The sequence below is a fragment of the Megalobrama amblycephala genome, linkage group LG19 (assembly GCF_018812025.1).
Source record: "Megalobrama amblycephala isolate DHTTF-2021 linkage group LG19, ASM1881202v1, whole genome shotgun sequence".
Taxonomy (NCBI): Eukaryota; Metazoa; Chordata; class Actinopteri; order Cypriniformes; family Xenocyprididae; genus Megalobrama; species Megalobrama amblycephala.
Genome location: NC_063062.1, coordinates 27,893,275 through 27,915,884, shown reverse-complemented (window position 1 = coordinate 27,915,884; position 22,610 = coordinate 27,893,275). Strand labels below are relative to the sequence as shown.

The window sequence follows — 22,610 nt, the reverse complement described above, 5'->3', positions numbered from 1 at the left end:
ATGTCGTTTTGTAAAGAAACACTTTGCGCCTTTAGACTGAACATGTAATACGCATGTGCATGACATCATTATTTTCACAAATTCACATTTTTGTAGTTTACATGGAGATGATAATGGTATAGTTCTCAAAAACTTGCAGTTTAAAACCTATTTTCAAAAGTTTGCATTTTCAGAGCCTAAAAACGTTGTTGTGTAAAAGAATGCATAAAAAAGTTGTGTAAATGGCCCCCGAAAATCCTTTTTTGTTTAGTTCAATTGCTCACTGACCTACAAATATATTGTCATCTTCTGTTTTCCATGCAAGAAAAGTGAGTTGATTTACTGTCAAGTTTCCAAAAGAACATTTGGAAACACCATAAATAATATATAGTCTATACCCTTAAAAGTATTTGGACACTTGTCATTGCTTTAGGACAAAATTTTCTCAAGTGGCATCTGATCTAAAATGCCACTAGAGCTTTTCTCTGAACTAACTTCATTTTTATATTTTTTAAAGACATAATCAGCTGGTATATGAGTGATTTGGATGTATAAAGTCAGTTCTCCTCAAGTTCACCCAGGTTTTCTGACAGATAGTACAGTTCATCACATTAACTATGAATATGATCCGGTAACTGCTGAAAACCACAGAGTACTTTACTCTGTCTATGGTAAACATATACTTTTATCATTTTAAACCTAACAAAGTGTTTCTTGCAAAGTGTGTTTGTGCTCTTTCTTTAAATAGACTAGTTGACATTTCGTTATCTAATATAGTGACATTCAGACATTTTTCATTTTTGAGTGTGCCTTCTTTTAGTGTCAAAATATTTTTGGTGCCACTGTATAGTAGGCTATATAATGAATACCTGAAAGTGCATGAGTTTAAGTATACAAATAAAGGAAAAAATAGAGCTTTGTAACTGAATCTGTCTGATGTTTTATTCTTTACTATGGTGATCCTTGACGGTTGCCTTGGAAACCGTTCACGAGATTGCCGTTCCAAACACTTCAAACTGTGTAGTGAAGAGAAGCTGCATAAGTCAAGCTGTTATTCTTTTTCCAGATAATAGATATAGAGTTCCAAAAGATTCATCAAAAGTAACTTACAATTTTGAGTAGCATTAAAGGATTAGTCCACTTTCAAATAAAAATTTCCTGATCATTTACTTACCCCCATGTCATCCAAGATGTCCACTTTCTTCAGTCAAAAAGAAATTAAGGTTTTTCATGAAAACATTCCAGGATTATTCTCCTTAAAGTTGACTTCAAACGGTTGAAGGTCAAAATTACAGTTTCAGTGCAGCTTCAAAGGGCTTTAAACGATACCAGTTGAGGAATAAGGGTCTTATCTAGCAAAACAATCTGTCATTTTCTAAAAATAAAAATTAAAATTATATGTTTTAACCATAGACGCTTGTCTTGAACTAGCTCTCTTCTTCTTCTTCTCTATTAGAATTCCGGCAGTGTAGACGCTGCTAAGTGTATTACTGCCCTCCACAGGTCAAAGTTTGAAATAAATTGTCATATACAATATGCTAGTGCAAGAATATAAAAATTAGCTGAAACTTTTATGAGTGTCTATGGTTAAAACGTATATAATTTTTTATTTTCTTTAGAAATAGACCGATTGTTTCATTAGATAAGACCCTTATTCCTCATCTGGTATCGTTTAAAGCTATTTGAAGATGCACTGAAACTGTAATTTTGACCTTCAACCATTTTGGACCAATTGAAGTCCACTATAAGGAGAATAATCCTGGAATGTTTTCATCAAAAACCTTAATTTCTTTTCGACTGAAGAAAGAAGGACATGGACATCTTGGATGACATGGGGGTTAGTAAATTATCAGAAAATTTGAAAGTGGACTAATCCTTTATTACAGCTTTTTATCAGTTCAAGCCCTTGCAGGGTTTTAGACAATTAATATAAGCTGCATACTAATGTCTCTTTCATCTAAGACCATAAAACAACTGTTGAGCTCTTCAGGCAGAATAAAAGTGATGTCTTGTGATCCAAAAACCTCAAGGCAACTCTATCACAAACTGCTCATAGAACCTGTTTGGGGAAAAAGGTAGGACCAAATATATTGCCAAGAGAAATAAAAGTGTCATTAAACAACAAACCAAAAGCATTTTAATGAAGCAATTTATTTCAATCTGCATGTAGTGTAATAGTGTATCTGTTGCAGTGATCCTGACTTCAGTAAACATACTGCATGGAAACAATGAAAGAATCATTCTTTAGATGCATTAGAATTGCATCACATACTGCTTGTGCTGCTACATGAGGAAGCACAAATATCGATCATGTCATAACACGCCATTCATTTCAAACACAAACTCATTATCTGCTTCACCTGGCCATCACAAACACACACACACACACACACACACAGCTCAGAACATCCCTACTGTACTGCCATTTATTTGGACTTAAGATCATTACTGTGTACAAACACACCATCAATATCTATAAAAAGAAAATTAAAAGCTATGGTAGAAGAAAAATATCTGTCATAAAGAAGGACTCTATGTGAAACTGCAGTTCTTTCATCATTTCCTTTACTGGTTTTAGGGGAAAAACTTCTGTGGCATTGAAGCATAAAATATGTTAAACTAAGCTGAAAGTACTAAACTCTGAAAGTATAATCAAATTAGACAAAATATTTCATAAATGAATATGATTATGTATACAATTTTGTGAATGACAGCAGAATTCTGCAAAATCTCTATGTGGGCCTGACGGCTTCCTTAGACACAAATCAGTAAGTAAATAAATGGAAATAATATACCAAAATAACAACAAATAATATATTAGTGTTATGTCAAGAATATCAAAATGTGTAAAAAAAAAAAGAAGCTTGGTGCAGTAGTAGACAATTGAGGAAGAAACATAAAGATGTTGCAGAACACATTAAGGCTGGCACAAAACACCATTAACACAAGCAAACTCACAAATACATAAACGTCAAGATCTGTGATCAAACAAATGGGAAATAAGCTCACATAAACACTCAAAATTGACCCTTCATCTCAGAGGGAAGCCAATCCAAAAGGCTTGAGCAGATCCTTCGTTCTTAAGGTGGTGTCAAGTAGCCCAGACTGGCTCAGAATCTCCACTGTGTCGAGGAAGAGACAATGCCATGCTGTCCCTTTGAGGGTGTTTGACCATTTGCCAATTGGTCCATGGTCAAAGATGAAGACGTAAAGCAAGCAGATTAATGAAGTGCGTACTGCATAGAAGAACACAAGCTTCATGGACCTTACCAAGATCATTGTGAGAATAGTTCTCACACAATTCTAAGTGTCTTTGCATGTGTGTACAGTTCTAAGCTTTGACTTTTGGAATCTTCATGCACCATCCTCATGCTCTTTTAAGTGATAAGGCCTCACAGAGGGGATCTCATCAATAATAATACCACAAAATACCATTCCCGGTCAAAAGTGAACATGTTCTTTAAAAACACTACTTGCTACAAACTGTGACAGCAATTGCTAATTCAACTTTCCTATGATATAAATCAAAAATAAATTAGGAAACTGACTGCAATGTGTGATTACTCTGTGATCGACTGCATGAAGTGTTGCAATCAAAAACACATTTGCAAGTGGCCTTTAAAAACCTGATTCAGTTATGGGGCAAAATAGCTGATGCAGAAATATGTGTCAGTGACAAAACTAACGAGTGGCAGTCTGTAGCATGCATGTTAAATTCTGCATATCTCTCATCAGACACTTTGGGTGATTGCCGATGCAAATGAGTAGAAACGTGACAGACAGGAAGATGGTTCACAGCACAGTTGAGCTGCTGTCCTTGAGCATAGCCCTGAGTTGCCATGGAGACTACTGAATCTTGGAGCAATGACATAACATCTCTGAAGTTTGAGATGTTGAGATGTTCAAGAAAGTATCCTCAAGTTTCCCTTGCTGTTTCTCTGCTGGGAAGACCCGGTGCTCAGCAGGTTTCTGGGTGCCGTCTAAAGCAGGTTTCCATGTGTAGAGCTGTCTGGAGGCATTATAGGATCATCCAGCGGACTGGCAGTTCCTCTGTGGGCTCTGATTTGCTCAAAAGTGATGGTGCTATCATTGCCAGAATCATATTGACCTGTTGACTGGCATTCTGCATCTGGCATGGGAGCTAGGAGAGGAGATGGGGGCGCCACCACTTCAGTCCCATTAACTCCATATCTGTATACCACATGAGTGTCAGTTTCGTGCTAGTGGCTGTCTCAACTTCCAACTTCGATTGAGACAGGTCCCCTCCATCATTGCTGTCTGTTGGTAGGCACTTGAGGCTGGGATAATGTCCAGACTCAGCCATGACCTGTTGGAGCTTCTCCCAGGCAGCCGGCGCATCAACACCTGCTTGAGCGGCCTGGAAAAGCAGATGGGCATGTTGGCGGAGCTGGGCTATGTCTCGTTCGGTGGCGGCATTTTGCCGCAGCAGATCCTGCGTTCGTAAGGTGATGTCAAGTAGCCCCGACTGGCTCAGAATCTCCACTGTGTTGAGGAAGCGACGATGCCGTGCTGGCCCTTTGAGGGTGTTTGACCCTTTGCCAGTGTCATTTTTCGGTCCTTGGCAATGCTTTTGGGGCTCTTTTCTGGACTGAATAAGGTCGTTGGAACAGGGTGGGGAAGGAGTCTGGGTGCTTGAGACTGACGGAGAGCTCACACTGAGGGAAGTGGAGGGACTAGATGGGCGGCATGGGCTCCGGTGCTTGTGAGAAGCAGAAAGTGTCTCATGGCTCACAGATAGCGACCGTGCGAGGGAATGAGAGTGCAACAGCAAGTTGTTCTCTGGCTGTTTTTGCAGATGCTGCTTAGTCGCTTGTGTGGTTGTGGACACCTCCTCTCTTTTCTCTTCCGTGCATACTCTCTTACTCAGGCTGTGCTCCTCTGTATTACTTCCCCTATTGGTTGCAGGTTTCTCTGGGGTTTTCTTACTAGGGTGAGGTGCGATTCGAGGGTAGGAGTTTAGAATAGGGAGGTAAGTGTTTTTACTTTTCTTTACACCCTGGGGTTTGAGGGTGTGCATCGGGGCGCTTTGATTGATGTCAGGCGGTTGTAGCAAGAGAACATGGGTGGCACCCTGATTGCTTGTAGCACTTCCACCCCATGACAGAGATGAAGGGAGGATGTGGTCCTGACCAGACTGCCCAGGCTTGGGAAAGAGAAAAAGAGGAGAGACAGAAATCCTTCTTGTACAGAGCAATTTCACAAAAGGAAATATCAAGTAAGCTGTTTCTTTTGTAGCATATCTTATTTTATAAGATTTGTTGTTTTCTATGACTCACTTCCACTGTTATGTTCACAAACACCTAGGACCTTCAGACTCTCTTACCATCAGTTTCAATTTCATGCATCACTCTGTTTTTGTACCTCTTTCTCATCTGTCTTTTCCAACCTTCCACCTAATTAATTTTTGTCTCTGGCTTTGGTTCAAAATATAGTGAGCTGCCCTGCCCTGTACTTTCTACAAACGAGGCTGCCTTAGAAGGTAGCTGCCTAAAGCTGTTTGTATCCGACTTTTGCGTCCGTCTGCAGCTCAATTTTTGTGTCTGTGCGTGTCATGTGCGAATGATTTGAACGTTTGAAAAGAAAGGTCCATAATATGTGTATGTACGTCAAACGCCCTTTCTAACTGAGCTCAATTGAGTATACTTTGAAAGGCTTCCATGCTCAACTGTGTGTGAGACAGAGCGGAAAACGGAAAATTAAGTATACCTGGGTTTTAACTGTCATTGTGAGAAACCTCATAAGTGACTGACCTGGAACGATTCGCATTGGCAGCAATTCCATGTGCCGCAGAAATAGTGCTCATATAAGGCATATGTTGGCTACATATGTAGGCAGCTCATTATGTTTTGGAACAGAGCCTCTTAATCTTTCCACTTGGATTGTCTCACCTGCTTCAACACCACATTCTTAATGATGAATATGGGGGTGAGTTCAGGGGTCCCGGACACCAGTATGTGGCTTCCCTGTAGGGGGCCTTGCTCCACCCCACCCAAACCTTTGCAGACCTGAGGCTCATTCACACTGCTCTGCTGGTCATCTGCATCGGTTTGCAAGGAATCTGAGCCAGTGTCTGAGAGAGAAACAGAGCAGTAGGAGGAGCAAGGGCATTGGGTGGAAAAGAAAAAAAGAGATAGAAGGAAAGGCAACAGGAAGGGTGGGAAACATGAGAAATAGAAAAACAAAAGCGAGAGAGGTGGCAGTCTCAGTCTACTAATGACAAGTGAAATGAAGGATCGCTGATATTACTTAAGCTTCATAAAGCTACACTACATGGTCAAAAGTACATCAACTTCGAATGAACAGGTTCGGCTCTTTCGGCTATCTAGTGTGCATAAATTCAAGCATACAACCAAGTTTAGTATGCAAAAGTCAAGTGTATAAATTAAAGCATACAGCCATTAAATCTCCTTATACAAACATTTTCAGTTGAATCGAGCATATCACATGACACTGTCATTAACTGCAACCAGTAAAAGTGGTTGACTTTGAGCCAGGTTCTTTCACACAGAGTCAGGGCTTGACCTTACTCATGCTTTTGTTTCTAACTGGGAGCTAATACCTGTACCCATGATCCTACATCTAGTGGCAAGCCTTTCCAGAATAGTAGAAGTTCCTCCATTTGCTCCTATAAGGGCAACTCCCTATTATTGTCCACATATTTTTTTGACGTGTATGTTCAAGAAAAAGTTCACACAAATAGAAAAGTTCAGTCATCATTTACTGACCCTCGTGTCATTCTAAACCCATATGAGTTTCTGTCGTCTACTGAAATTCAGGCAGAATGTCCAAACATACAAAGCTCAAGTCATATGAACTATTTTTATGTTGTTGTTTCATTTTTGGTGTTTAAAGTGTGCTTAATGTTGTGCAAAGTTGGTTCTGGTCGATCTGCTTGATCATCTGCATTTTCAGACTAGGGCTCAAACTGATATGGTAAAATCAATGACATTATTAACTGTTTGTGTTAACAATTGCTTTAGAAGCCTAGGAAGCTGAAACTCCTGATTATGGTAAGGGCCATATCAGGCCAATCAGAGCAGTCTGGGATTTTCGGAACGAGGGCCTTTGTATAAAGCGGACCTCAATCAGAGTGTTTTAGACAGACTGAGAATAGAGGTGCAGCAATAATATACAGCAGTATGTGAAAATGTGTTTTTTAAAAATTAAAACATGTTAACCTATTCTAGTACACCCAATAAACAAAACAATAAACTTTTAGAATAGCAGCATATGACCGCTTTAATAGCCTTTGAACACTTCATTGTATGAAAAATCTGATTTTGTGTTCTACAGAAAGTCATACAAGTTTGGAACAACATGCGGGCTGATGAAAAATGCAGATAAAACTTGCAGTGTGTGTGTGTGTGTGTGTGTGTGTGTGTGTGTGTAGTGTGACATGGCCACATATAGACAGAGGGATATAACATGGGGTGAGGCTATATTTTTCGTATGCGTACGTGTTCCTTGTTTTTCTGCATTAATGTTGTCAATGTGAGTGACCCCTTATTTGTATTTAAAATATTTAGTAGGACTGGTGATGCTGCAATGTTGTGCTGAAATATTCAAGGAAGTGCTTTTGAAACAGGTTGAACGGCGGGTTAGGGAGTGTATGAGTAAAAGAATTTACAATGATTATGGACTTCTACTCTTTTATTAGATTACTTTCAACATTAATTGTAAAATATGCTTGTTTCTTTTTGTATTTGTTTTCATTACAGTGATTTAATCACAGGAGTTCCAATCACTAGAACTTTCAGTCACCATTCGACTACCAGGTGAGATTGAATTATTGACAAATTACTGTAAATATGGTTACACTTTATTTTAAAGTGCCGCAATTACTTTGTAATTACTCAAATAATGACTGAGTACTATTACTTAACTACATGTACTTACTATAGAGTTACAGTTAGGTTTAGGGTTAGTAACTTGTAATTATGCATAATTTACTGTTATTACTATAGTAAGTAAATGTAGTAACGCGTAACTACGGCACTGTAAAATAAAGTGTTACCGTAAGTAGATATATATATGTAGAGAGAGAGAGAGAGAGAAAATTGAATGGGAATAAAACCCTGTGAGATTGCTTTGTGGTTTTGTATATATTGTATGTTGGGACAATTGCTGTTCTTAATACACATGGCGTTTTAAGTCAATTGTATTATTTGTCATAATAGTAGTAATTGTGTGACCGGAGGCTCTTCGGGGTGAATGTTACAGTAGGACTGTCAATCAATACTCACCTGAGTAACCAGAGTCTTTCTCAGAGCAGCGGGAGTCACGTCCATTTGTTTCCTGTTCAGTGTGTGCTCTTGCTCTAGATGCCAAAAGGGCGGCACTGTTGCTTTTGTCCTTAGCATTTTTACTGGCTGGACGAGAGGTGCGTTCCCTCTCCCCTACACACCCTTGGGCATCTCCTCTTGGTTCCTTGGGCATCCCGGGCCCTGAGAGCAGAGAGACACAGCTGGGCAGACAGTGGCCTCAAGCAGAATGTATTTACCATTTCTAACATGGAGTTTGTTCTTAAGGTTCTTACATACAAACATTTTTGATCAGGAGCACTAACAACATGAGATCCAAAATGCTACACTTATGCCCACAAAGGGTGAACCATGGAAATGATCTTTCAACAGTTGTCTAGGAAATTGTTTATTGTCAATTCAAAAAACAGGGTACATGGTAAATGGGCATTGTTTTTCTGAATGTCCAGTCTTTTCTCTAGTGACAATTACAGTGTATTCAATGCTACTGCACAAAATATAGCCTACTAAAGTGACTACTGCACACATACATTATGTATAGATTCACTGAACTCACTGCAAATACACAATTGGTTTATTAAAATTATTGGAATGTCTTCTCATTGACCATCATTTCAGACATCTACAATACTTAATGATAGTTACCAGCTATATTAATTTACAAGGGACTGCATGGGACCTGTGCTTAAATTTTTTTGGCATTTTATAGAAGGTCAAAGATACTTCAGCTATAGAAAAGATACTTCCAAATCTAGTTCTGATTGGATTCATTGTGTATGCCGCTGTAATGCTGCGCTCATGCCATGTCATAATTACCGTAATACTGTAATAATCATGCATTTCTATGGCAACAGTATCAATGCCTCAATTAATCTGCAGCGGTCATGTGTAATAAGTAGGAGCGCTTAGAAAATAACCAGTTTACAGGTTGTAATTACGAGTTCTACGAGGATGTGAACGCTTTTTGCAAGTTGTAATCTTGTAATTACTACATGGCGTGAAAGCACCTTAAAATGCTTCTAAATGCTGCCATCTTTGTTCATTAACACTCATGAGTTCCGGGATAATTTGTCATGTGACCGCTTGTCAAAAACAGAATGGAGAAATCCATTTCACACTCAAAAAAATAAAAAATAAAAAAATAAATTGTCAGTGACATCTAGGCTACATCTACAACATATGCATCACAAATATTTCATCATATTATTGTATATGTTGACCGGAGAAAATATATATTGTCAGAACATAGTTACGTTTGAATGGAGAAAAATGATTTTTGCCGTCATGGTGTAGTTCTGGCACCTACCAGCAGGGGCTAACCAGCCAGTTCCATAACGCATTTTGTATACTGTTGAAGAAGAACAGTGATAAACCTTGCCAGAAAAAAAAAAAACTACAGCATGTGAATGATCAAATATATAGATAACGGAAAAAAAAAAAATTAGACTAATTAATTTAATCATTTTGCATACGTGCTAAAATCTGTAAAATATACAAGAAGAATTTTGAAATATGGCCAACGATGTTATGGCTGATTTCATTATGACCAAAATAACATGAAAGCACCTCATGTCCTAATTACAATTTTCAAACTCATAAGTAGGAACTTCGCCCAGAGGACTTGAACGAGGCATATTATTGCGCCAAAAGTTGCGACGTTGCTTGGCAATCATTTACAGCCTACAGTTGCTGGAAAGTAGCCTATACTTGGCTGGAAAATTGGTTATTCTGGTTATAATTATTAGACTACTATTTTAATGAACAATAGTGCTTAGTCATAATGCTGTTCCTTCAGTTTTATAACAGCAATAAGCCACTAAATCCCACTTTAAGAGATTTTAACCATTTGTTTTGCTTTAGTGATTTTTTAGGAAAAGTTGCACTAAAACAGTCGATTAAGATGAGCACAACAAAATAGTTTCATAGTTCTTGCTTTGGTCTGTGGCATGAATTATCCTGCCAGGAGAAAGGTTATTTATTTAGACATAAGCTAACACACACACACACGGAGCTCAGAGCCCTCCCTTCCCTGACTGTTATGTAATACTACAACAACAGCCGAGCTCAGTCTCCACTTCCTCCTGTTGACACCACATACACCGTTAAAACAACGTGCCTAGACAACCTTTAGCTATGTGCAAATAAAGCTGGAGCTTAGGAAAACCTGTCAGTCAGATACATTATCAGTGCCAGTGGGTAAAAATAAATATTTAGCCTAAAGAGCAAAAGACAGCACTTGTTTGCTGAAAAAATAAACTATAAATAGTAACACACCAGCATTGCCTACCTTAGTAATGTACAATACTGGTCCCGAATATTCGTCTCTTCTCCGTCCAGGGGTGCACACACTCCTAACTACCTGTCCAGGGGCAATCTGTGCCTCCCGTCATCTCGCTGACAAGGATGATGACCACCCAGCGTGACCGAGCCTCATTACCTTTGACTGTACTTTTTCTGATGGTGTCCAGCTCGGGTGTGTTAAACCTCCTCCAGCCCGTACTTCAAAATTGCCGAATGACAACTCCACCTGCAGTAAGCCCCGCCCTGCCTAAACGGAGCCCGCCCACTCGGATGGTTGACATTTCACCAGGCCAATAGCGGCAAAGGGATTCAGCCTAATCCCGCCCCAAGCACGAGTGACGCAGGGGAATAAGTGGCATGGCCAATCCTGTGAGCAGGCACGTGGAGAGGAGGAACGAGACGGTATGACAGGACGCAACTGAACGGACACGAAACATAACCAGACGGAGGAGTGGCGAAGAAACGAAGCATTAGTGTAACTAGATTTGGCTGTCCATGTGTGCCATATTTTGTAATCCTGACCTATCTGTCGAGTCAAATAGTGAATGTTACAGCTTCATACTTTACTTCATTTTAACCTTTTCAGCCACATTTAGGCTACTTCACGTTTCTCTGGTGTTTATATTTTTGTCATTTGTTAGCAGTCAAATAAGCAATTGGCCGATTAGATGCTGCTAAGTCAATGACATATGACAAAAAGCAGATAATACTTTGCCCATTTTAGTGACAAATAAGACAACTCATAAAATATTGTAAAGAGAGGTAGGCCTACACATCTTACACGTGTTTCTTTTTTTCTTCTTCTACATTTTAATGGATATGTGGTCTCTATATAAGCAGAAGTGGTACAACTGCAAAAGAGGTGTCTTCTAGATAGTGACCACCAAAATACTGTAATTTTGAACCCTACTTTAAATAATTGAAAATGTTTTGCTTTGTTTTGATTTTGGTTTTATGATGGAAAGGTTCACTGGATGTTAAAAGATTAGTCCACTTTTAAATAAACTTTTCCTGATAATTTACTCACCCCCATGTCATCCAAGATGTTCATGTCTTTCTTTCTTCAGTCGAAAAGAAATGAAGGTTTTTGATGAAAACATTCCAGGATTATTCTCCTTATAGTGGACTTCAATGGCCTCCAAACGGATGAAGGTCAAAATTACAGTTTCAGTGCAGCTTCAAAGGGCTTTAAAAGATACCAGACGAGGAACAAGGGACTTATCTAGCGAAACGATCGGTCATTCTCGAAAAAAAAACAACAACTGTATATGCTTTATATAAACACAAAATATCGCCTTGAATGTACTTCCAGTTTCCACATTCTTCAAAACACTTATGCTGTATGTCCTACACTTTTCCTATTCTACTTACGGAAAAAAATGAAACTGCCCCCACGTTCGTTTCGTAAGTAGAATAGGAAAGGTGTAGGACATACAGCATAAGTGTTTTGAAGAATGTGGAAACTGGAAGTACGTTCAAGGCGATATTTTGTGTTTATAAAGCATATACAGTTGAATTTTTTTCGAAAATGACCGATCGTTTCGCTAGATAAGACCCTTATTCCTCGTCTGGTATCGTTTAAAGCCCTTTGAAGCTGCACTGAAACTGTAATTTTGACCTTCAACCTTCTGGAGGCCATTGAAGTCCACTATAAGGAGAATAATCCTGGAATGTTTTCATCAAAAACCTTCTTTTCGACTGAAGAAAGAAAGACATGGACATCTTGGATGACATGGGGGTGAGTAAATTATCAGGAAAATTTTATTTGAAAGTGGACTAATCATTTAATAATTAAAGGTCCTTTATGGAACCATAGATGCCAATAAAGAACCTTTATTTTTAAGAGTGTAAATGCAGGTTTATGTGCTTGGCCATATTAATTATATTTTGTTTTCACGTTGTTTTCTTTTTTGCCACGCAGTGTTTCCTTATCTATTTCATGTGTTTACATTTATAATATTTTAGCTTTATGATATCTGATAAGAACAATGCAATTAAAAACAAATAATCCCACATTAAAAATACTATAGTAGCCTAATTTATTGTAAATACTATAGTGTTTTGAACCATACTATAGTTAAGTACTTGAATTAATTTGTTGTGGTAATTCTATAGTTGATGTGGTAATATAAAAGCTATAGTGATATAAAACAAATTACCCAATACTGTACTAAGTTTTCTACAACTAGGCCGATAGGGTTTATTATCTACAATATACACTACAGTTTACTGTAGTAAAAACTAAAGTATACTATTTATTACAGTTTATCAGTTCACTATAGTTAATGCTACAGGATGCTGTAGCATATTCATTAACAATGTTGTAAATACTATAATATATACAGTATGCTACAATTTACTATAGTATTTTTGTGGGATGTGGGATTCAACAATCATTTTCAATTACTCACAATTATTGTAGAAATAACTAATACATATCTAAATGTTATAGTTATCTTGTTGGTTGTGTTAAGAACCAGTACATTATCATATTTTCCCCCTATGAATTATGGTTGCATTTAGAGCAATATTTCTGTTACAAGAACATAATTCGAGAGTGAAAGGGAACATTCTGGCCATAAAAATGTACAAGTGGGACCTGGAACTGATAGGTCCGAAATCGATGAGACTGCAACGTGTGAAACATATTGGCAGTCAATAAAATATGCGCGTCAGACTACACTATAGAGCAAAACTCCCGGGAAATGGGGGGAAATGTTTCGCTCCGTGAAATCTCCTTGTGCCTCACACGCGCCTCTCAAATGTGCCAGATCTCGAGCGCTCAGCTGTTCTACTACAGCGCCACGTGGTTTTTGCAGGGCGGAATGACGCAGCGCGCTCGGGTCAGCCAATCAGCTGCGCGGGTGTGCGCGGACATGTGAGGGCGAGAGTAGAGGAGCTGCGCGCACATGTTCGGTACTGTGCACAGGCGCCCGTTGAAAAATTTGCGCTCGGTTCAGGTGACGTCATAAAGAGACGGGGGGAAAAAAAGCATGTTGCCAAATCCTTGTGTTTTTTTTTCCGGCGTGATTAAGCTACTTTTAAAAAATTCCCGCAGTTTGAGGGTTTGACATTTCACTTACAAAGCAGATTAATTACGTATTTATTAAATATATGCTATTCTATAGAAACGATTTACGATCCGCATATAGAAGAGGTCAAGCACATAGCCTACTTACCACTGCACCCCTAATGATTTCATCATACTGTGAATTTACAGGCCTGTCAGCAAAAGTGTAGCCAACAAATGAAAATAGCACAAGACCATATCCATGCCTATTATTAATATGCATTTAATCCCTTTTAATGCAATCTGACAATAGTTATGTTGGCTTTGCAAGGTTATGTTTCTGAGCTTCATATTTAACAGCTGAACCAGCAACAATAGATGTCATTATATAATAAACCTTCAAGAATCTAAAAGTTGATTTTTTGCATTATCAAGCTAGTTTTGGCCAGTCTATAACGAACACATGCAAATCTGGCAACTCTGCACATGATGCCCCTGCTGAGAGTGTCATGTGAGAAGGAGTGCACTGAACCTCCTACACACTTTTTTTTTTTTTTTAAATCACATTTAATTTCATATAGTGATGTACTGACACACAAATCATGCATGGATTCCCAATTAAGTTTTCCGAAACAGACATGTCATTTTTATTTTTCACAATCTTAAAACAGACACATTTTTCAAAAACACTTAAAAACAGTAAATGTTTCAAAGTGCTTTAATTTCATTAGACACCATAACACCTATATAGAGAGTTTTCACCATTTCATTGATAAACACTTAAAAGCTACAGACATAAATACACATTTCTTCTTTATCCTTTTACATTGTGACATAAGATTACTATAAAAAGTTACAGAAAACAATTCAGTCCAAAAAGAGTAACCAGCTCTCCTACAGAGGTATTCTGATGTTCACTGATGTCCAGTGCAATAATGCTCGTGACTGGCCACATTCCGCATTTATTTCCCTTCCCAGAGTAGCAGTGCTATGCAGCTGTCCTGAACATTTCCGGCCCCATTTGGCCTCCTCACTGGTGTTGATAGAGCGTCATGTCTGAGGGCACGACAGGCCCAGTAAGCCAGGGGCAGCCTTCAGGGCAGGGTGCATGCTGACATGGAGGGTTTGTATAGCGGAGAACTTGATGAAAGTTGCACGGGTCTCACGAGCATGTGCTCTCGCTGCTGCCATGGCCATGATCTGCATTATACTGAGGAGAGCTGCTTCACTGCCTCAGAAATAGTGGAAGACAGAGAAAAAAAAAAAAAAAAAAAAAAAAAAAAAGATTATAAATATATTACATAAAAAAAAAAAAATTATATTATTTTATTTTATATTATATATACACATACATAAAAATAAATAAATAAATAAATAAATAAATAAAATGACTTAAAGAGTTAGTTCACCCAAAAAATGAAAATTCTGTCATTAATTACTCACCCTCATGTCATTCCACATCCGTAAGACCTTCATCTTCAGAACATAAAGATATTTGATTAAATCTGAGAGGTTTATGACTCGTCCATAGACAGCAATATAAAATCAACACTTTCAAGGTCCAGAAAGGTATTAAAAGACATGGTTAAAATGGTCAACGTGAAAAAAGTAATAATGACTTTATTCAACAATCTCTTCTCTTCCCTGTCATTATACTTGCGCAGTTGATGCAGTAAGCACAGTGAAGGCTTCCATGTTTACGTCTGAATACCAGCTCAGCATTGGCCAAAGCTGCACACGTGAGCAGCACAACGCATGCGTTTGATGCCGACACCGGAGCAGACCAATAACGGAGTCCGCATTCTGACGTAGAACCTGGAAGCCCATGATGTAAATGTATGAGAATGACAAAAGGGAGTTATTTTATATTTATATTTATTTATAACAGGTTGACTGTTTTAACGATGCCTTTAATACCCTTCTATACCTTGAATGTGGTGATTATATTGCAGTCTATGAGGGATCAGAAACGTCTCGGATTTCATGAAAATATCTTAATTTGTGTTCCGAAGATGAACGAAGATCTTACAGATGTGGAACGACATGAGGGTGAGTAATAAATGACAATTTTCATTTTTGGGTGAATTAACCCATTTAAAAATAATTGTAAATCAAATGTGAACATTTTTCTACTTTTAAAAATTTGGGAATTTAATTATATGAAAGCATCAAATAGCCAAGTACGAGAGAACTGGGGGGGGGGGGGGGGGGAAGCATTCTTACACATGCACTACCACTCAAAAGTTAGGAATAAATTGTTTTTTGAAAGTCTTATGCTTTCCAAGGCTACATTCATTTGATCAAAAAGTACAGTAAAACCATAATATGTATTGTGAACTTAATACATTTTTTTAGCCTCTCTACCATTTGAATATTTTATAATGTAATTTATTCCTCTGATAGCAAAGCTGAATTTTCAGCATCATTACTCCAGTCTTCAGTAATTATAATAATGATTTCTGAAGGATCATGTGACACTCAAGACTGGAGTAAAGAATGCAGAAAATTCAGCTTTGACAGGAATAAATGACATTTTAAAATAGAAAACCATTGTTTTAAAATGTAATTTCACAATATTACTTTTTAAAGCATTTTATAAATGCAGCCTGGGTGGCCATAAAAGACAAACAGTAATAAAAGTTGTTTAACAATAATAATTCATTTTTTTTATCTTTTGATTGGTAGTATACATCATTGGACTCTCCTAAGGTCCTTTTCAAAACAATGTGTTTAAAGTTAAAGCTCAAACTCCCAGAAATCAATCCATAAAAACTGTGAGCAGTACTAAAGAGCTACTTCTCCTGACCTTCCTATATGGATACTAGAGGCAATGCACCAGGCCGTCTCTCCATCTGGAGTGGGAGCTTCCTGGAGGATACTTCGGGCCAGACGGAGGGCAGCACCTGCCAGCTGGACGGGCAGATACACCACGCACTGCCCCTCCAGGAGCGACAGCTCCAACAGGTACCGTGCCATCCAGACCACCTGAACAGAAGTGATTCAGGAACATTTTATTGCAAGACCACATTGAAAATTTAAACAACTGACCATATGACAGCAGTTACTTAACCACACCTACTGCTTTTCAAGAAAGGGTATTCCATGTTAGTCAAACAAAATGACAGGTTGGCTCGCTTATGATTTTAACATGATGAAACTCTTAAAGCAGTTTATCAGAGGAAAAATGAGAAGGCACAAGCTCTTATATCAGGTTATGTTGAAACACTAAACGGAACATGAGAAAACAAGGGGAAAATCTAACAAGTCAAAAGTCAAACACTGACACTGGAAAAATGTGAAATGGACAAGGTAAGATGTTTTTGCACATTTTCTTAAAGTTAACTTTGGCTGCATGTCACATTATTACTTGGAGCACAGAGATGTTGAATGATGCACAAGTATCTTGGAATTTAGTATTCAGATGTTTTCTCAGAGTGTAGATAGAGAAATACAGAGGTAAACCTAATATCAAAGATATACAAGATAAAGTAATCTTGTAAATTAGATCTGGTATTAATGAAAAATGTGCCATAAAAACACCTTTCCCCCTTGAGATGTTGATGTTCAAGAAAGAACTTTTGCTATTGTGTTTGGTCCTACTTCACCTTTAATATTAAAAAGGCAGTATTAGCTCCAGTTTAAAAGTTCACTGACCTTGTCGCTGCAGCGCGCAATGGAAGCAGAGATGAGAAGAAAGTGAAGAGGGGGACAGTAGTAAAGATCAAACTTGAGCCCGGTTAAAACTCTCCTCTCCATCCGTAGCAGTTGTTTCTTACTGTAGGCATTCTCCATCAGATAGCAGAGCTCTGAAACCTGACAAACATTGACACCTTATTAGCGCAGAGTTCACGTTTCCATTAAACTTATTTATTAACACTGAAGTACCTCTGGTAAAAGACATTCCTCTTTTTTGGCAGCCAGAAAGAGGCAAACCACACCAAGCAACTGCAGGCCAGTGATGGACACTTTGATGAGCCTTAGCGCTCGATTCAACAGGTGTACCGCAAGATACAATGTTTCCTCTGAGAACTGAAACACTTCCTGAGGTGAAAACAAGCATCCATCATGTATAATACATTTTGACCTATATAAAAAAGGTGCAAATAGCCACTGCCTTTTTTTTTTTTTTTTTTTTTTTTTTTAGTAGTGATAGTTGCTATAAGTGCCCACTAAGTGAAAATAGCATATTTTCTTAGCGATAGCTGCTAGTGTAAATAGCATCTATCACTAAGAAAATGCTGCTATTATCAGTGTAAATGGAATATATTGCTTTTTTTTCCACTTTTTCCTCACAATAGATGCTAGTTACACTAAATGAAAATAGCAATATATTCCATTTACACTGAAAATAGCAGCATTTTCTTAGCAATATGCTAATTACACTAGATAAATAGTGATAGATTCTATTTACACTATGTAAAAGTATCAGTTCTTTGCAATAAGAGTAAATAGTATAGATACCATCTATACTTTATATTGGCAGATACTATTTGCACCTCAGTATTTTTGTACATTAACAGGATGCAATAATATAGTGTGAGTGATTATATTTATTAAAATTATTAAATGGATGCTGCCTTATTGGGAGAATAAAAACCCTCCCTACACCTTCCCCTAACCCTACCTAATAAACACTACACTCGTTCAGTTTATTTCCACTTTTAGAACATTATTTTCATTTACAATAGAAAACAGTACTTTGTAATTGAATATTATTGTTTTTATTGTATTTGATTAAAATGCAGCCTTGGTGAGCATTAGAGACTACAAAAAAAAAAAAAAAAAAAATATATATATATATATATATATATATATATATATATATATATATATATATATATATATATATATATATATATATATATATATATATATATATATATATATATATATATATATATATATATATATATATATATATATATATATATATATATATATATATATATATATATATATATATATATATATATATATATATATATATATATAAAAAACTTTTGACCAGTAGTGTATATTATAACACACACCTAACTCATAATACACACTGTTAGGATAACACAGATAATTTTTCCTCTGTCACTCATAAACAGAAATGGAACAAACAGGTCATACTTACAAATTTGCATCTGTTGCACTTACATGGACTTGAGTTAGCCAGTCAACCAAAATGGCTCTGGTTGTGTCAGTGAAAGGCTTGGGCAGGTCAGCATTTGGAAGAGTGCATAGTAGCTGACTTCTCTGTAAACCAAGAGAAACAAAAATGCATGACCACAGTGAGGGGAAATCAACAGTACTTTGTGTCGCATCCTCACCATCATGTCTGAAAAGATGTCCCATGCATAGGTCTGGTCATAAAGGAGCCCCAGCTTGCTGATGGCTACTTCCACCTCTCTGCGCAGAAGCCCGGGCATCAGTTCCCGCAGACTAGGTGGACCTGGCAACCTGTTCAGATACTTCAGCAAAGCCTCCTCTTCATAGACATCTAGCATTGTTGCACATGATTGATAAATTGTGCACTTAGTGTAAATTTTACATATTGATTTTTCACAGGTATTTTACCTTACCAACATTTTGAATTATGTGGTGCATTGTGTTGTTTTATGGTTAAAGAAAACATCTGTGAACTTAATGGATAATGTCCTGGCAGGCACTTTCCAATACCTTTTTCCACAGATAGAATTAAACTTTAGGACAACCTCACACCATTTGTGAATCGAGTGGCTTTGCAGACAATAAAATGGAGGAAAAACATCTCAGAACTAAAGTGGATGTCATATTTAGGGTCAGAATATTATAGCAACCACCCAGAACCTAGCAACGGCATAGCAACAGCCTCGCAATGTAGTAGCAAGTTTTACACAGGCAAAAAACAATTTTAGTAGGAAACGCAAAAATCTAGTTGGTATTTTGAACGCACATTGAGTCAATGTATTTACAGGAATAGCTACATTTAAATCAGGTCTTTGGCCTGATGACCTGAGGGGTCAAAACATTGTAGTTTTTGGATAAAATTAAGCATTAACATCAGTGCATGGACATTATATTTTTGCTGCATTATGTCCTGCAGCTGTAACTTGGCCTCAAATATACTAAATTGAGAAAAATGTACCAAATCACGGTCTTCAGCTATTAAAGCAGCATCAAACAAGCTATTTAATATCACCTGAAGTTATTGATTCGTCTTGCGGAGCATAGTCCATTATGATCCCATCCTCTGCGGATATGGGAAGCCTTTGAACCTTGAGAGAAAAAGAAAAGAAATACTGTGACAGCAGAATGGTGATGAGAACACATCATTTGAAGAACCACCAGGGTGATTTTCTATCCATTACATTCAGAGAAGGTTATAAATTGCATTAAACTGGCACATAATGATATAAGGCAGAGGTCTTCAACTATGCTCCTGGGGACCCACGGTTCTGCAGAGTTTTTCCAACCTGCCTGTGTATTTTCAAGCAATCCTGAAGAGCTTGATTGGCTACTTCAGGTGTGTTTGATTAGGGATGGACCTAACTCTGCAGCACAGTGGGTCTCCAGGGCTGAAGACCTCTGACATAAAAGGTGCAGTTACCCATCGACTCTCCTGTGAAGGTTTGTAGTGCTGCCCTGACCCAACCTCCTCTCTTTCAGCAAACACCCTGCGCCCCCTCAGAACACAGGAGTTTGCCCACGTCCGCAGAGGCGCTTGTCTGTCCTCAGTCTTTTAAAGTACAAAATGATTTCATTTATTCACAATAGGTTAGTAAAGTATTAACACCTTACAGAGTGGTAGTCTTTCAATCCAAATGTACAAGGTCTGTAGAAATCCAAAAGACATTTAGTTTTTAGTCCTAAACCCTGGAAGAGATTTAGCATGGACTCCATCTTGAAGTTGTCAATTATGAGCAAAGTAATATCTGTGGATAAAATTATCCCACACAATTACTTTTTTATTCTACATTTTATTCTACAACAAATGGCTATACACACTCAAATGTGAATTTCGAAACTATTGAAACCCTTGGTCAACTGAACTACTTTTTCAAAGGACACAAGAGTTTTAATATTCACATTTGAGGTATATGGTTTCTTTAAGAAATGTTAAAGGGATAGTTCACCCAAAAATAAATTCTATCATAATTTACTCCCCTTCAAGTTGTTCCAGACCTGTATAAATTTAATGTTCTTCTGTATACAAAAGGAAGATATTTGGAAGAATGTTTGTAACCAAGCAGATCTCGTCCCCCATTGACTACCATAGATGGAAAAAAAAAAAAAAAATACTATGCAAGTCAATGGGGGGAAAGATCTGCTTGGTTACAATTTACAAATATTCTTCTAAATATCTTTGTTTGTCTACAGCAGAACAAAAATGTATACAGCTTGAGGGGGAATAAATGATGACAGAACTTTCAATTTTGGGTGAACAATCCCTTTAACCATACACACATTAAAAACTGCTGTTCTAAAACACAGAACTTCTAGAAGGAAACCATGGGAATTTGTCTTTGAGGTTGGCCTTCAAATAGATGTCATGACTAAGTCCACATGGAGTCTGATTTTTTTTGTTAACTTTAGGATGCCTTCATAGATCAGTAAGAATGAAGATAATGGTGAACTTATACAAAGTTTCCTGCCGATAGGTTAAAATGCTTTTACTGGACATATTTTGGCCATTATTCAATTTACACTGGAGTTCTAGGAATTATATGCATTCTCACCATATGGAGGTCCAACAGTTGCCTGGAATCACAAAACCCAGTTCGAGCCATGATTCACCTGGACACTGCAGCTACCTTCACGCACTGAATCTGCAGCTGTACACTGACACGCATCAGCTAATTAACACCAGTGGCACTAATAAAGCTTACTAATTGACCCTTCACTAAACCCCGCCCTGTGCCACTAGCTTGCTCTAGTCATGCAAGTCTATGGATGTCCTGTGTGTTTGGGTAGTTTTGGACAGATTTGGAGAGAAATTGTCCAAATATATTTAAATAAATATAAATATCAAACATTTTATTTTAATATTGTATTAATAAATGTTGAAATTAATATTAACCAAGATTAATAAATGCTGAAGAAGTATTGCTAATTCTTAGTTCATGTTAACTACAGTAGTTAACTAATGTTAACTAAACATATTCACAGAATGTGCCTGGTACATTTAGATGCAAACTCCTCACCATTCAGTGACAACTCACATTTTTAGAGATCAAAATAAGTCACTTATGGAATTTTCATAGATCGAATGAGAAAGTGTTTTTATGGGGGCGGGGGGGTCTTACAAGGGTACTTGGTTGTTTCAATAAATACTGTGCATTGTTTCATTGAGGGCATAGATAACGTCAAAACAATCCCCGTTCACACATATCCACGAAAACGACTAAAACACTGTATTATGCTGCCAGGCCAGTAGTTGGCAATGTCACTTTGTAAAGAAAAACTACAAGCCTATAGACTGAACATGTAATACGGATGTGCTTTACGTCACCGTTTTCACAGATTTGCTTTTTTGTAGTTTACATGGAGACAATAACGGTATCATTTTCAAAAACGTGCACTTTGAAATCCGTTTTCAAAAGTTTGTGTTTTAAGACACAAAAAGTTTTCAGTTTTTAGTAGATAATGGTGTCGTGTAAACAGCCCCTGAGTAATCGTTCCGAGCAAGCAAACTCTTGAATTTAGTAACCTGGAGATCCTCCTTTAGGAGCACAACCTCCACCAAATGTTTCGTCACAGACTTTTGACCAATTTTGAATCCCACCCCACAAATCTGTTTCAGTTTACCAGTATTTCTAGGTTGTCTTGATAGCACAGTCCTCTTTAGACTATGCCACAGCATCTCAACTTGTGCAAACAGGAGACATGCCTTATATTATTTGGCAGCAGCGGCTTCTTTAATGTTGTCCTTTCATGAACACCATTCTTGTTCTGATATGGACACATGAACAAAGACTTCAGAAGTTTGTAGTTTTCTGGAGGTCTTTGGGTTGTTTCTCATTTCCATCAGGATTGCCTGTTGTGTTCGGTGAGTGATCTTTGCAGGATGTCCT

At 37.6% G+C, this 22,610-nt stretch overlaps 2 protein-coding genes across 2 annotated transcripts; both read right to left on the bottom strand.

Moving 5' to 3' along the window:
• Positions 1-2,111: 2,111 nt before the first annotated feature.
• On the bottom strand, positions 2,112-10,792 carry si:ch211-132b12.7 (uncharacterized protein LOC564531 homolog). The gene is given in 6 exon segments (XM_048168317.1): positions 2,112-4,192; positions 4,195-5,143; positions 5,889-6,070; positions 8,244-8,444; positions 9,568-9,609; positions 10,549-10,792. Coding segments are annotated over 5 exon segments (1,599 nt in total). The 5' UTR covers positions 9,602-9,609; positions 10,549-10,792; the 3' UTR covers positions 2,112-3,959.
• A 3,398-nt stretch (positions 10,793-14,190) lies between these two features.
• On the bottom strand, positions 14,191-21,421 carry LOC125254610 (cyclin P). Its single transcript, XM_048169295.1, has 9 exons — positions 21,276-21,421; positions 20,147-20,275; positions 19,739-19,814; positions 18,888-19,057; positions 18,715-18,813; positions 17,458-17,613; positions 17,227-17,385; positions 16,379-16,557; positions 14,191-14,800 (listed from the first exon to the last, which is right to left on the bottom strand). Exons 1-9 carry the CDS (start codon positions 21,324-21,326, stop codon positions 14,623-14,625), a joined length of 1,197 nt encoding a protein of 398 aa, XP_048025252.1. The 5' UTR covers positions 21,327-21,421; the 3' UTR covers positions 14,191-14,622.
• Positions 21,422-22,610: the final 1,189 nt, after the last annotated feature.